The 13,626-nt window shown below is 41.0% G+C and overlaps 1 protein-coding gene across 1 annotated transcript; it reads right to left on the bottom strand.

The window, feature by feature from the left end:
* Positions 1–85: 85 nt before the first annotated feature.
* Positions 86–13,303, bottom strand: LOC106658719. Its single transcript, XM_014380802.2, has 6 exons — positions 12,870–13,303; positions 7,381–7,692; positions 5,313–5,526; positions 4,152–4,316; positions 3,253–3,447; positions 86–2,235 (listed from the first exon to the last, which is right to left on the bottom strand). The coding sequence occupies exons 1-6, from the start codon at positions 12,986–12,988 to the stop codon at positions 2,050–2,052; spliced, it is 1,191 nt and encodes a 396-aa protein (XP_014236288.1). The 5' UTR covers positions 12,989–13,303; the 3' UTR covers positions 86–2,049.
* Positions 13,304–13,626: the final 323 nt, after the last annotated feature.

The raw sequence follows: 13,626 nt of genomic DNA, 5'->3' as shown, positions 1-13,626 counted from the left end.
CAGCGTCTTTTAGCAGCTTAACAACGTCTGGTTTATAAGGAAAGAAAAATGTAGGAGACAGCAGATATTCAAATTAAAACTTCAATTTTTTACAAATATAAGGATTTATTATTTTTTGCTTGAAAATCACGAATCTACAAGTAATGTTTTTCTCATGTATAATGCAATCATTAATCACGATCTGTATTATATATAAAAAAATGCAAAAATCATAAATCTACAAATGCTATGGATAATTTCATTGTCTGTGATATAGATTTCTCATCTTAAATATTACTCAATTGTGCCAGTAGTCGAGAAAATACTATTTGCTACCATTACACTAGCGAGTATAACATTTTTTTATCATCTCAAAAGATTTCTAAACCTTAGCGAGTAAGTAGCTTTTAACAAGTTTTTTTCATAGTAAATCGCAGTGGTGCTGTGTTTAATAATACAAGAGTACAGTTGTAACACTATAACAAACTTATATGAAAATTGTTAGGAACTATTTTGGCTCAAAATAGTTCAGCACTTGATTTTTATCAGTATCGATCTACGAATGAAATAACTTCATAATTTTTTCATGTTTAACAGTTATGCTTATATTTGTAATATTTAAAACTATTTATTTATAATTTGTTCGTGCTTTTTGATACTTTTTAAACTTCCACGCCTACAAAAACCTGTAACATTAACTTCGCTTCTTGAAAAATCAATCGTTATAAAGATCAGTCGATTATTTTCCATTTCTATGGACGTATAAATACACAAATCTTTACTTTAAGATGTATCAATTATTTTCTCAGTACTATCTACAGTAGCTGTAATCTTAATATTATCGTTTTGAAATTTTCTACTCGAGATAACCGTCTTTCTTACAGATCTAGTAAGGCCCATTAGTCAAGGTATTATAGTAACTTGCTTATTTATATGATAAAATTTATTTAAATTCACGAATCATCAGCCACTCGTTGCATCTTTCATACAAAAGCCGTTCACAACCATACATTATGCACACAACAGTTTTCCTCTGCAAGTTACTATTATTCTACGTACGACGATCGGAATGAAGTGATTCATGGAAATTTACAGAGGGCATGTGTTTGTCGAATTGTAATGTTTAAAAACTCTAGAAAATATACGAAAAAGACAAAAAATATAAAAAAGGCGTAAATATGAAATGGGATAGTTATTACTACGCAAAATTATCGGAGTATTTTATAAAACTTTTTGTAAAACGCAAGCTGGAGAGCTTTTTTTACACGATTAATGTTACAACTTTTTGTTGTTAATAATACAATTACTATTATGTACAATTTATCGAAGAGTCCAACATTCATTGAATGTGTATGTACAAAAGCAGCATAATTCATCTATAATTACATGTATAATTACGTACGTTTATTTCGACATTATGCATCGTAAATCTCGAGTACAAAAGCAGCCAAATGCGCGCATTTTGTAAAAAAAAATTTTCTAGCGAAAAAAGATGATGTGTATAACGCGTACACGACGGCACGGACGCGCGCGTGCAAACTGCAAACACACACACACATACACACACCCACGCGAAAAACACACAAGCGCGTTTGAGCTATTTTTAATTGTACGTATCTATATGTACGAGGAGTCGAGTGGGTAGAAGCAGGTGCGCGCAGCAGGTAATGCCGATGTAAGCAGGACACGGCTCTAATACGAGTCCAAAACTTGGCAGCTTCATTTAATTATTTATCTTCGCGAAGTATCTATCTCTCTTTTGAGTGGGTAAGTATCTCGTAAAGTTAGGCCAAGTAAGTTGAAACTTCAGAGGCAGAGATCTTTCCCTCCTTTGTTCAAAAGGGAAAAGTAGTTCAGGGATGTGGATGTGTATGTGTGTCTGTGTGTGTGTGTTACATTGGCTGTCAGTGTGGGTGTGGTGTACCGGTGTAGGCGTATACGCGGGATAAGAGCCATGCTTATAAGCTATTAATTTAGAACAACAACAATGCGGTGTCGATGGTTAGTGTAGCCGCTGCTTGTTCGGGCTGGCGCTGCGAGGCCTTTGCTGCGAACGACGCCGCCTCGGGCTCATATTTTGAGACGTCGGTTGTAAACGAAGACTAGCTTGCCCGTCGAGAGACTCTTGACGAGCTTGTAGTTGTGCCCGGCTAGTTTGTCGACGATATTACGTGTTTCCATCTCGCTGTGATGGCTCGCCCAGTGAATCGCCAGCACTTCTATCCTTATCACGTCCCACGGAATTGTGTCCAGCACCTGCAATTACACAACACAACAAGCTCTCGTAGTGCCGGCCATCGACATTATACACATATATATAGAGAGAGAGAGACAGAGACAGAGAAGAATATAGCTATCCTCTCGCGACTGCGATGACGATGACGACGACGACGAAGACGACGGCATTACACATGTATGTGCAACTTTAACGATGTAATTCGATTTTGATGGGCTTCTCGCGCCGCGCCGCATCGCAAGAGAGAGATACATATATACAGCACAGGCCAGGCATTGTGCGCTTGCGGGGCTCGAGCATAAAACGACATCGACATTGGCCCCTCGCGTATTTTGCATCGGAGAGTTTAACTTGGCTAGCTAGCTCAGACGTGCACGGAATACGGCTTTGTTGCATTTAAGCTGTGCACTCGGCTACTAGAGCCAGAGCAGAGTATAGAGCAGTGCTCGTTATTAAAGTCCATTTCGGACACTGCATTACACCGCGGAGGCGCCGCGTGTACATGATTTCTCGGTAATGGACGCGAGCGAGCGCGAGATATAACAGTAGACACTCTACTTGCCGTTTAATTGGTAGAGAAAAACTAAAGCGGAATTTCGCGACCGAGATCCGGACGATAATTCGCGTTCAACTTACGAGAGAGCGAGAGCTTGCAAGCTCAAATATTCCGAATGAATCACAACGTTTACGAGCTCGGGAGCTTGCGCTCAACTCTTACAGTTTCATCGGGCTAATGGGATCTCTCTCTCTCTCTCTCTCACTCGCTCGCGAGAGGGCACGGTCGAGAATTCCCCCGTAAATTTCCCAAAGTACACAGCGCGCGTCGTCGGTGTAAATAATCCTCCTCGCCGAGCGCTGCAGCTGCACGACTCTAGGGCCGCGCGCGCGCGAGTCGTGGACTAAGCGAATTATCAAAACGTTCCCACAGCTGTGCGGCGCGCGAATATAAACTATGATATTATTATTATGCGCGAAATGTATAATCGGCAGCGAGTAAGAGAGAGAGAAAGAGAGAGAGCTAGAGCTAAACTACGTACCAGTTCGTCCTGCACCTCGGAAGTGATGTCGAGGCTGAGATAATCGAGGCTCGTCGTGTTGTAGGCCAGCATCACCGAGTACAGGGAGAAGCAGATGAGCCTGGGCGCCACCATGGTCTCCTTGAACAGTACCAGACTGTTGGGGCTCTCGCCGAGCTTCTGCACTTGCACGTCCTGCTCCTGGTGATACGCTATCTGTAAATCATAACGACGTGCGCGGACGAGCGCCTTGTGGTGAGCTTGTGTGTGTGGCATATATTATATTCGAACCGAGGTATATATTCTGTATGCATGATAGATGATCCTGCCTGAGAGAGAGAGAGAGAGAGAGAGCACTTTTTTCTCGCGGAATAAAGAGAAGCCATCTTTTTGCGCTGCCGAAAACGACTACTGTACTCCCCTGCCAGCTTGTATACATCGATGCTATAACCAGCTTTAAATTTATAATTCGTAAATAATAGGGAAACTTGATTAAAAATGTAATATCGCAAAAAATCGCACGGAGCAGTTTTTCAAATCCTTTCAACGCAAGAATAATAATCAAAGTGAAAAGATCTTGAGAAATTCATAATTGAAGTTTAATTTTCTTTAAAATGTGCTTTCTTTCCTCGGCCGAGAGTGCGTTTCTCTCTCTCTCTCTTCGAGTTAGCTTTAACATCGACTAAAAAGTAGATAGTATATATATAAATCCGTGTGTAAGAGCGAAGTGAGAGATGAAAAAAGGTCGAGCTTTATGCACTCTTTGAGGAAAGATATATAGAGAGCGTCGTGCGTAAGAAAACTAATCATCTCTCACTCGCTCAAAGCTCTTGAAAATGATAAAGTCTCGGCTGATGAATTCTTTAATCATTCGCCCGGGTCTTTGCGAGCTCGAGTCGCCGAGTCGTCTTCGCACTCACCTCTTTGGTCTGGCCATCGGAGCTGAGGCAGGATCGCAGGATCCGCGTCTTGGGATTGCGACTGCTACGGCAGGCGTCGAAGAAGCTGCGTGGGTCCGTCAAGATCTGCACGCCTCGCCATCCAAGCTCCCGTTCCAGCCAGGCCGTGGTCGAAGGAGCACCAATCTGTCGGCGATCACACACAAAACACAGGTCGGGCGCCACGATTAATACTCTTTTTCTTCTTCGTTATAAACTGCGCGCACTTGTGGCACACGGTGCAGCAGGCGAGAGCTTGAATTAATTCAGTCGACCCCGTTGGACGCGGACTCGTTCGCAACGCTCGCTGGCTGATGAATGTAGCGCGAGCGCGCGAAAATATACGAGGCGAGATAACGCGCTTAAAAAACTTTGTATCGCGAACGCTCGATTGCGAGAGCGAAAAAATCTTTTGTGCGAGCCGAGGCGAGTTTCGGGCGGGATGTAGAAGAAGAAAAAAATATCTTCTAGCAGGACTCGCGAAATATTTTACTATTCAACTTTCTGCGCATAAGTTTGAGAAGTTCATGGCGGAGGCGCGCTTCGATGTAAATTTCGCGAACGCGACCCTATAACAATCTTTTCTTTGGTATGCCATGAAAATTCATGGTGCATTTTTGTTCGCGACAAATTGCGCAATCCGTACGTTCTTTGTTTTATCTCTCTGTCCTTATATTTTTTTTTTTTTTTTTTTTTGGGCAAAAACTTTTGTGCAGAATTTTTTTAATTTGAATAATGAAGAGAGCGAGCATCGGGCATTCCGTACTAAAGTTCTAGCAGCGGTAGAAAAAAATTTGAAATTTAAATCGAATAAAAAATCAGTTGATCAGAAATACGCCACGCGGTATACGCATGCAAAATAAATCCATCGATCGGACGTTTAATTTGTCGCGATAAATTCTGGCAAAATAGCAATAAATCCAGCGAACGAGTATTTTTCTGCCTCCCCCGCCGCGTCGACATCGATGCCATAGGTACATAAATCATGCATTAGGCGTACGTAACGACGAGGACGACGCGCGCGTCAAAGCTCGCCCGCTGCGCCACGCGCGCCATCGATTCAGCTCGTCGCGGCGACGCGTCAACTTTTTTCAGTTTTCATTTTCGTTACTACTAACACCATTATAGCTACAGCTAGCTTACCCGGCTGATGTACTCGAAGTAAACACCGGCTCGCTTGCCCTGCAATTGGGCGACGATGAACTGCTCCTCGTCGCTCGGCTCGGTGGCGTTGAGGGGCTCGTGGCCCGACGGCATTTTCATCTGCATGTCTCGGATGTAACGCACCAATTCAGGATTGTCCATGGACAGATTGAGATTGTACACCTGCATCATGTTGACGTCGAAGGCTTTCCTCCTGCGACATCGAGGACAAGGTAACATCGATCATTAAGGTGGGAAGAAACGTTTCGAGCTCTAATTCGACGTGGACAGAGCGAGAGGAAGGAAGACATTGATCATCTCGAGCTCCGCGAGATTCAGCTCGACTTATCAAAGACTCTAATTCCGGTGTGTCTCCCTCGCCTTCCGTACGAGACCATTTATCTATTTCTACTTTATACATTAAGCTCTGCTTTCTCTCCTCTCGCTCTCTCACGGGTGGCTTATCGAGGCGTGAGGACTCGTTTTTTTGCGCGAGTTTGACACAATGACTTTGTATGTATGTATCGATGGAAAGCTTTTTTCGATTGTACGTGACTTCTGGACACCCCCATGCGGCATTGTTTTCATTTGGTTCTCGTCGGTGCAAAAAAAAACCACAACGTATCCGAGCGAGTCGCGTTTGATTATTTTTTTGTTGTCCGGCTGTTAGCTTGATAAAGTTTGATCGATTGTTTTGATATTGTTTACGGTTCGCTTTGCCTTTTTATTTCCTCAAGCCGATTCGATTTGATGCGCGCGAAGAATGATGTTTTTTTACGCGTTATTCATTCGTGCATTATTCGAATCTATACTGGTGCAAAAAAAAAAAAAAAAAATTGAAAGCGATGCAGCGGACAGATCTCAAATTACAATTTCGATATATTACAGTATACGGTATAGTCCCGTAACACTAATTTATTGCGCATCCTTGCCTGTTTTGGGATTAACCCGAGCTCGAGCCAGCAGAGTCGCATCCACGAGCATTACGTACAAGCGAGTACTTAAACTTGAAATTATGATATTCGCGCGGGCGCAAATGAGAGCTTAAAACTTGGGTTCTTTCAGATTTATGCTGGAAGCGTAGCCGGGAGAATATAACCGCGAGAGCCACGGCAGAAAAGGAAGAAAGAAAGAATTTGTCAACTTTAATGAGAAAGTAAAACTTTGGGTCAAGTGACTCTGCGAGGGAGGGGGGCAGCGGGGAGACTAGGGAAAAACAAAAGGGCAATGTTTTCAGCGCAGTCACGGCGTAACATCAATGAACTCGCTCGCATCACGTCTCCCGCCGCCACCGCAGAGGACGGTGGGTAGCTGTGCAGCTTCTGTGCTGCAGCAGCGGCACCGCAAACAAAACCCTTTATGCACGATAGGCTGCAGCATTATACCGGCATATAATATATGCGAAAACGTGTCATCATCTCCTTTTCATCTCTCTCTCTCTCTCTCGCGAGCGAGTGTAACAGCTCCGAGGTAAGATAACAAAAGGCCTCGGCCCAGCTCCCGAAGACAAAAGAGAAAGAGAGAGAGAGGGATATATTCGCCCGAGCTATGTCTTGTTTAACGCGCCTGTGCTTTATTACTTACGTCGTAAATAATTTTCACGAGCTCATTATTGAAATTAGTCGTGTAGACGTAACGAGATCCAGGTCGACTCTTTTCTTTATTTTCTTTCTTTTTTAATGCACGACTGGCCGTGTATAGTTCTGTGTCAGTCTTTATCGTCTAAACATCACAGGGATGACTTTTTTCGGCTGTATAATAGGGCCAGTTCAAAGAAAAAAGCGTCGCGATATCGAGTGCGAAGCGCGACGCGCGCGCAACAAAAGCCATATAACGAGACGACAACGACGAAAACGAGAGATGAAAAGTCCAAGACGCGATTCTGTGCGGAGGAAAAAGGAGTCTCCTCGAGTTTTTATCTCTTTTTGTCCTCCTCCTCCTCCTCCTCCTTCTCATTGTCATTGTCATTTTCGTGTGTACACAATCGAGCGATGTATCGACATCCGCGAGAGATGAAGCAAAAATACAATTTCCACGGTCTATATCTTTTTCTTTTGTACACATTTACCTCAATTCGGATGTCAGCGTGTAAACCCAAAGGAGAGTGAGTATCGTGGAGAATACAGCTAAAAAAATGGTGAAATGTACAGTTCTTTGTCTCCAGCAACTCCTTTTAGAAGCGGTAACATTTGCTGCTGCTGCTGCTGCTGCTACCGCCGCCGCCTGCGACGCTGCCGTGGCTGCCGTTGTCGTATCGGCGGCTGTCGCTGTTACATTCAACGTGGGCGTCATCGTCGTCGTCGTTGTCGTTGGCACCGTCTGACCTGTCACCGACGTTATTGGCGACGTTGCAGTTGCATTATTCGACGCCGCGGCCATTCTGCAACAGAAAAAAAAAGGACGAAAGCCCAAATTCAAAAGTCTGCGTTTTTATGGGATATCTTTTTTGCTTATATATATACCACCTCCGTACTCGCATCTTATGCACACATACACACATGTGCACGCTCGAAACGGCATTTTATCTTTGAATAGCAACAAAAGCCAGGATAAGAAGACGCAGCCGCGTGCTCACGTTATAAAGCACCGATACGGCGGAGCGAGAGAAAGGTAGATAAGCCAACGTCGTAAATTACTATTCTCTCGCGCGGGCGCTAGTTTAATATTTAAACGGATAAGTAAATAAAGCACCCCCCTTGGGTGTGCCTTCTAGAGCCCCTTAGAAGCGAATGCAGAAAGAGCAGAAATGAAAATTTCAAAATGTGCACAGTAAAAAATATTTATATTTTAACAGTAATGTAAAAGTGAAGGACGTTTATTTCAGGTAAATAAATTCGAATTCATGTTAAAATATTTAAATTAATGTGGAAACAATAGTACAACGCTCGACCAATCAAAATCTCCAGAAAAAAAAGTTCAGAGACTCGAAAATTGACACTGGCTTATGTGGGAGTGCATTCAAATTTGAGCTACGTTTGAAATTGACGGGGAAAAAATCAAATTTCTTCCAGAAATAATTATATACAAATGGGAGACAGTTTTATTCATCCTAAATGTGTGCTTCAAAAGTCGGATAATCAGCCACCTTGTACGTTAAGAAAATGATGAGAACATCTGAACTCGTTAATTTTTGCATTTGACTTATAGAATAATTTTTACTTTGCCACTTGCAAGTTTATCGAAAAATTTGTACTTGCCATCTAGTGGTGAGAACTTGCAATAATTACGGTTCAATCTCCATACATTTTTTGGGTAATTAATGCAGTATAGAATTAAATCTTTGTTATTTATATATCGTAAAATAATTTATACAATAATATTGCATTTTTATACGCTTTTTAGACAGTTCAAGTAAATAAATAAATCAATATTTCTGAAATCATTTTTAACAGAAATTTCATGTAAAATAATCTTTTACGTTGAATCCGCATCAAATTTGAGGAATTTTTTAAAGGTGTAGTTTCCTTAATTTTCATTAAGAATTTTTTCATAAAATTGAATACTTTTGATTCTTAACATTCAAACGCTTTAGTAATTTTTTATACAGTCGAAAAATGATCAAAATAGAGAATGCAAAAAATCTATTTAAAAATGTTGCCTTTAACTCACAGAATATGACACCACGAACTTGATAAAAAAAAGTTAAACACACCAACGCAACGCAATTTATATCGAGAAAAACGAAGAGTAAATTATTGGAAATATTATTTTCTAATTATTCATCTTGTTCCTGTGATATTGACTTAGAGAAGCCGAAGAAGGACGAGAGGTGAATAAAAATCAATTGCCAGCTGCCGTGAAAATGAAATGCGTGGCGCGAGGGAAATAACGTATACGCTCGATTATTCGATAAATTCTTGGCAGGTTCAGAATAAGAAAAAAAGGAGAGAAAAAAACAGTGCGTTCGTAGTGTATTCTCTCTATACCTGGGGATGGTGAACGCAACAGACAAAGGCGGTAAAAAGCAATCAAATGCACAGCCACCGTAAATCTATGCTTTTTGCCGTACACTGTAAATTAAATTCCTCTATCGAGGTGAGACTGTTTTGACCCGTTTCGAACACGATCGAGAAGTTGCGAAATCGCATAAAGGAAAAACATATGGATAATTTAAATCCAGTGCATAAATTACTACGATCGGAAAGATTTTTGTCCGAGTTAAAAGTCAAATTATGGCCTGAATTTTTTCTCGTATCAGTGTATTAAAAGAGAGTAGGAGAATAAGAAGACGGAGAATACAGCAAAAGTTGCTGAGTGCACATGCAAGTCAGTGCGCTGCTCGTGCTGCAGCAGCAGCGTAATGGCTTCTGTTTTCGAAAACCGATACCGCACAAAAAAAGAGCCCCTCGAGGCTTCCTGAAGGACGCGAGAGCAAAAAGAGTATCCAGCGCGCACACAAAATAACTTCACCATGGGAGCAAAAAAAAAAGAGAGGAGAGCCTCATTTCTTCACTCATCCGGAATCAACCGAACGAACCTGCGCGCAGCAGATGTATTACTTAAGAAAAAAAAGAAAATGAAGATCCTTTGCCTTTCCATTCAATTTTCGAGGTACATCTTCTCTCTTCTCATAAAATTTTTTCTACCCATTTGCATAGCAATACTTGCTGGAACGCGGGGGAAAAAAGAATATCGACGCTCTAAATATAAAAGCAAAATAGGTGTGAAAATGTCTAGTCTGTGCATAGTGGCAAAGCGCGCGCAAGAGAGAGAGAAAAACAGAATACCGGAAGAAAATCGCTTAGGATTCAAGACGCATCCTACGCGTGTATATATACAAGGAACAAAATAACACGAGCGAGGAAAAGTTTTAGAAGACAAAGAAAAAAAAAGTTTAAAGAGCTCGGAGTGCTCTTGATAATAATTCGGAATGACTTTTTCACCTATAGAGCTCGAATATACACCGGGGTAATCGAGTGCTTGTTTATATATTCAACACCTGATGTTCGCGTTAGACACGAGCACACAATACCGACTCATCTCAAAGTGAAAGTAACTGTCGAGCATAAGAAAGAAAAAAAGAAAGAAACAAAGGTCCAATAACGACGAAGACATTCAAGACCTATTATCCGATCGGAGTGTAGAGATTACGGAAGGACAAAAAAAACATCTTAATGTAAATTGCGGAAAATCAATAATTCATTCATTTTCGGAGTGCTCGCGTTGCCCCGCCACTGCCGGGCGATAATTGCGCATAAAGGCCTGTTTACCGTTGCTACCTGCGCGTGTATAATATGTACTCAACCATTGATTAAGAGCTGCGGTTATTGTTTCCACCCGCATACTCGTTGCATATTCATCGTATGATTTTACACTCGAGTTTGCAGGAAAAATAATTATTGCGCTCCTGGTAAGTAACCAAGTGGCGGCGGCAGCATGTGGCTCGTCTCTCGACTACCTGTTTGAACATGCTAATGTAAATCCGGGCTTCCGGTATCTTTGAGAATTAGTAATGGTCCCGAGTGATCGTCAATTTCCAAGCGTTATAAGAGATTTGTCGGGGACAAGTTTTTTTGGCCTTTTGCTTTTTGCTTCCTCTTCCGTTCTCATATTTTTCCCACTTTCAAAGGTGAATGTGAAAAGATGTATAGGAGATGATGCAGCAAAAATCTACGCGCGAGAGTTTAGGATATCTCCAAGATAGAGATAAATGGTCTTTCGACGCTCTCATTCGAACAATCGATAAAATGCGTTCGAGGACATATACAAAATATTTTCGTGTTTTCTTTTTGGATTACCATCCTAAATAAAGTCTGCGTATACATACGATAAAAAAAAACGATCAACTCCCATGAACTCTTCGGCTGCACACCTGCTCGACTCTGCACACCTGTGAATAGTCCAAGATTGTTTAGGTCAATAAAAAAATTTCGGTAACGGTCGTTTTTATGTATTAACGGTGTCGGTTTTAAACTCGTATCTTTAACATAAAAATGTTTGCAAGCTAAGAACTTTGTAGTGCTAACATGCACAGATTTATAACCGATTTATAGCACAGAACATGTTTCATACATCATTGCGCGCGCAAGTGTGAATAAAAATTCGATTTAGCAGTATTCAACTGTAAAGCCAGTACACAAAAAAGCGAGACGTTCTTCAAATCAATCTTCTTCTTGCCCCCTTAGTTTTTGTTTTATTGACTTTACAGAGAAAAATTTCACATGATAGATTTTCTCTGCGCATAGTTATGAGAAATGCTAGGGGAGTCTATTTATTTATTTTATTCATCGCAATGAGTTTGGTAATCAACATGACATTAGTGCTATGTTTAGATTGAATGAAACATATAGTAGAGATAAAAAGATGATGATTTTTTAAGAATCATGACATTAAAGTACTTCATTTTTCAAGTAAATGATAAAAAGTTAGAATTCGAAGAACATGTTTACAGTTGTATCGGGGAGCTGAATGAATATTATCCCACGCTAAATTGAGAGTATCTTTTAAGATAACCAATAGTATGCATTGAAATGAAAATAAAGTAATAATATTTTAACATCAATTTTAGTTCATTTACAGAGGTCTTATAATCCAGAAAATGTTATATTGAATAATATCTTGTCAATAGTACAACACATGATGATGGTTCAAGAACTATAAAATTTAAAATTATTTTGTTTAAAATCATGTGTTGAAATTGTTTCTGCTTTACAATTTTAAAAGATAAATATAGAGATTTGATAATAGGGCTGACAATAAATTGTACAACATAATTTATATGGTTTCCTCATAAGACAAAAATATGTGGAACTTAAATGTCATTTTATCATATTGAATAAACAGAGAGAAGTAATTTAAAAGTTAGTTTAACATCAATCAAGTTTAAAAATAAACATTAGATTCATAAATTAAAAGTCATCAGTATGATTATGATTTGGTTACTGTGAACTTGAACTCTTGATACAAACACAGATTAGATCCATTTAAATAGATAAAGAGAAATTTATCTTGTGAAAGTAATAGAAGTCAAGTGTCGACCAAAACAGGAAAATCAAATGAAACATAGACTTATTTAGGTATTCGTGATAGAAGCTAAAATTGTAAATTCTCATCAAAGAATCTATTGATCCTTGCGCAGTAATCCTTGTACCTAACCTCCAAAACTCGCACACCGCTATGCGTCTCTCTCTAGCATTATAAAGTCAAAATACGCGAGTTAGCCTTGCGAGCATCGAAAGTTGTAAAATAAAAATGATCGAAGCAATAAAAATGACTCGAACGTCCTGACTGTAAATGTCGTTCGATAAGCATGCCTCGAGAGAGAGAGACAAAGAAAAATCGGAGTGGGTATACTACTACTACTACTGCTACTACTATCGACAACAAACGTCGCGCGTCCGTTGTGCGTCGAGTGCCAGAGACTGTCACTTTTTAAATGCACTATGCTCGCTGCTCACAGTCACACAAACACACATATACACACACACTTGGACGTATACGTAGGTACGTACACACACACACACACAACACAGACAGACGCAGCCAGCACAGAAATTGCACTTGTGGATAATTAATGCGTGCGTTTATGAGAAACGCAAAGAGAAAATAGACACTCACTTGGCGTTAGCTGGTTGTTGCTGTTGATGTTGCTTCTTGTCCTGTTGGGTAGCTGAAAATTTGCCCAGCGTCTTGTCCCAGACGTTCTTGACTAACAAAAGCATATTCGGCAGTTGCATGATGTATCCTCTTTCTTTATTCTCAGCTGCCTTTCTTCTGTATAACGTTCCCCTTTGGCCTCTCTCTCTCTCTCTCTCTCACTCGCGCGCGATTTTTTTTTTCTTATTTCTCGGCAAGATGTATAGGTATTTAATACACACACTGGCAGAGGCAGGCAGGCAGGCAGGCAAGGCAAGGCAAGGCAAGCACGCACTCACGCACGCACACTGACACGCACTGGGGTACTACACCGAACTGTCGGATCGGAGCAGCAGAGCAGCATAGCAGCAGCTCTCGTGTAGCAGCAGCAGCAGCGCGACACACGCCAGAAACTCGGCACACGGCGTCGGCTCTATATTATATATAGGTACCTACACTACACTGAGAGACAGACACACACAAAGAGAGAGAAACACTGGACGAATATTTTCTGCTGCTGCTGCTGACTATTATATATAGGTAGGTGGGTATATAAAAGTGGCTTTAGAGCTCTGTACCTACTGCTCCGGGTAGGATATATAAATGCTGTATAAGACGTGCTGTATACGTACAGGTATACGGCAACAATAGGTAGTACACTGGTGAGTAATACCTATACAGGTACAGAGGCGGACTTTGTGGCCGTGTGTTCGAGGAATCGGCCAGCGCCGCGAGCGAA

The sequence above is a fragment of the Trichogramma pretiosum genome, unplaced genomic scaffold (assembly GCF_000599845.2).
Source record: "Trichogramma pretiosum strain Unisexual culture from Peru unplaced genomic scaffold, Tpre_2.0 scaffold2, whole genome shotgun sequence".
Lineage (NCBI taxonomy): Eukaryota > Metazoa > Arthropoda > Insecta > Hymenoptera > Trichogrammatidae > Trichogramma > Trichogramma pretiosum.
This window is presented reverse-complemented; position numbering and strand designations above follow the sequence as displayed.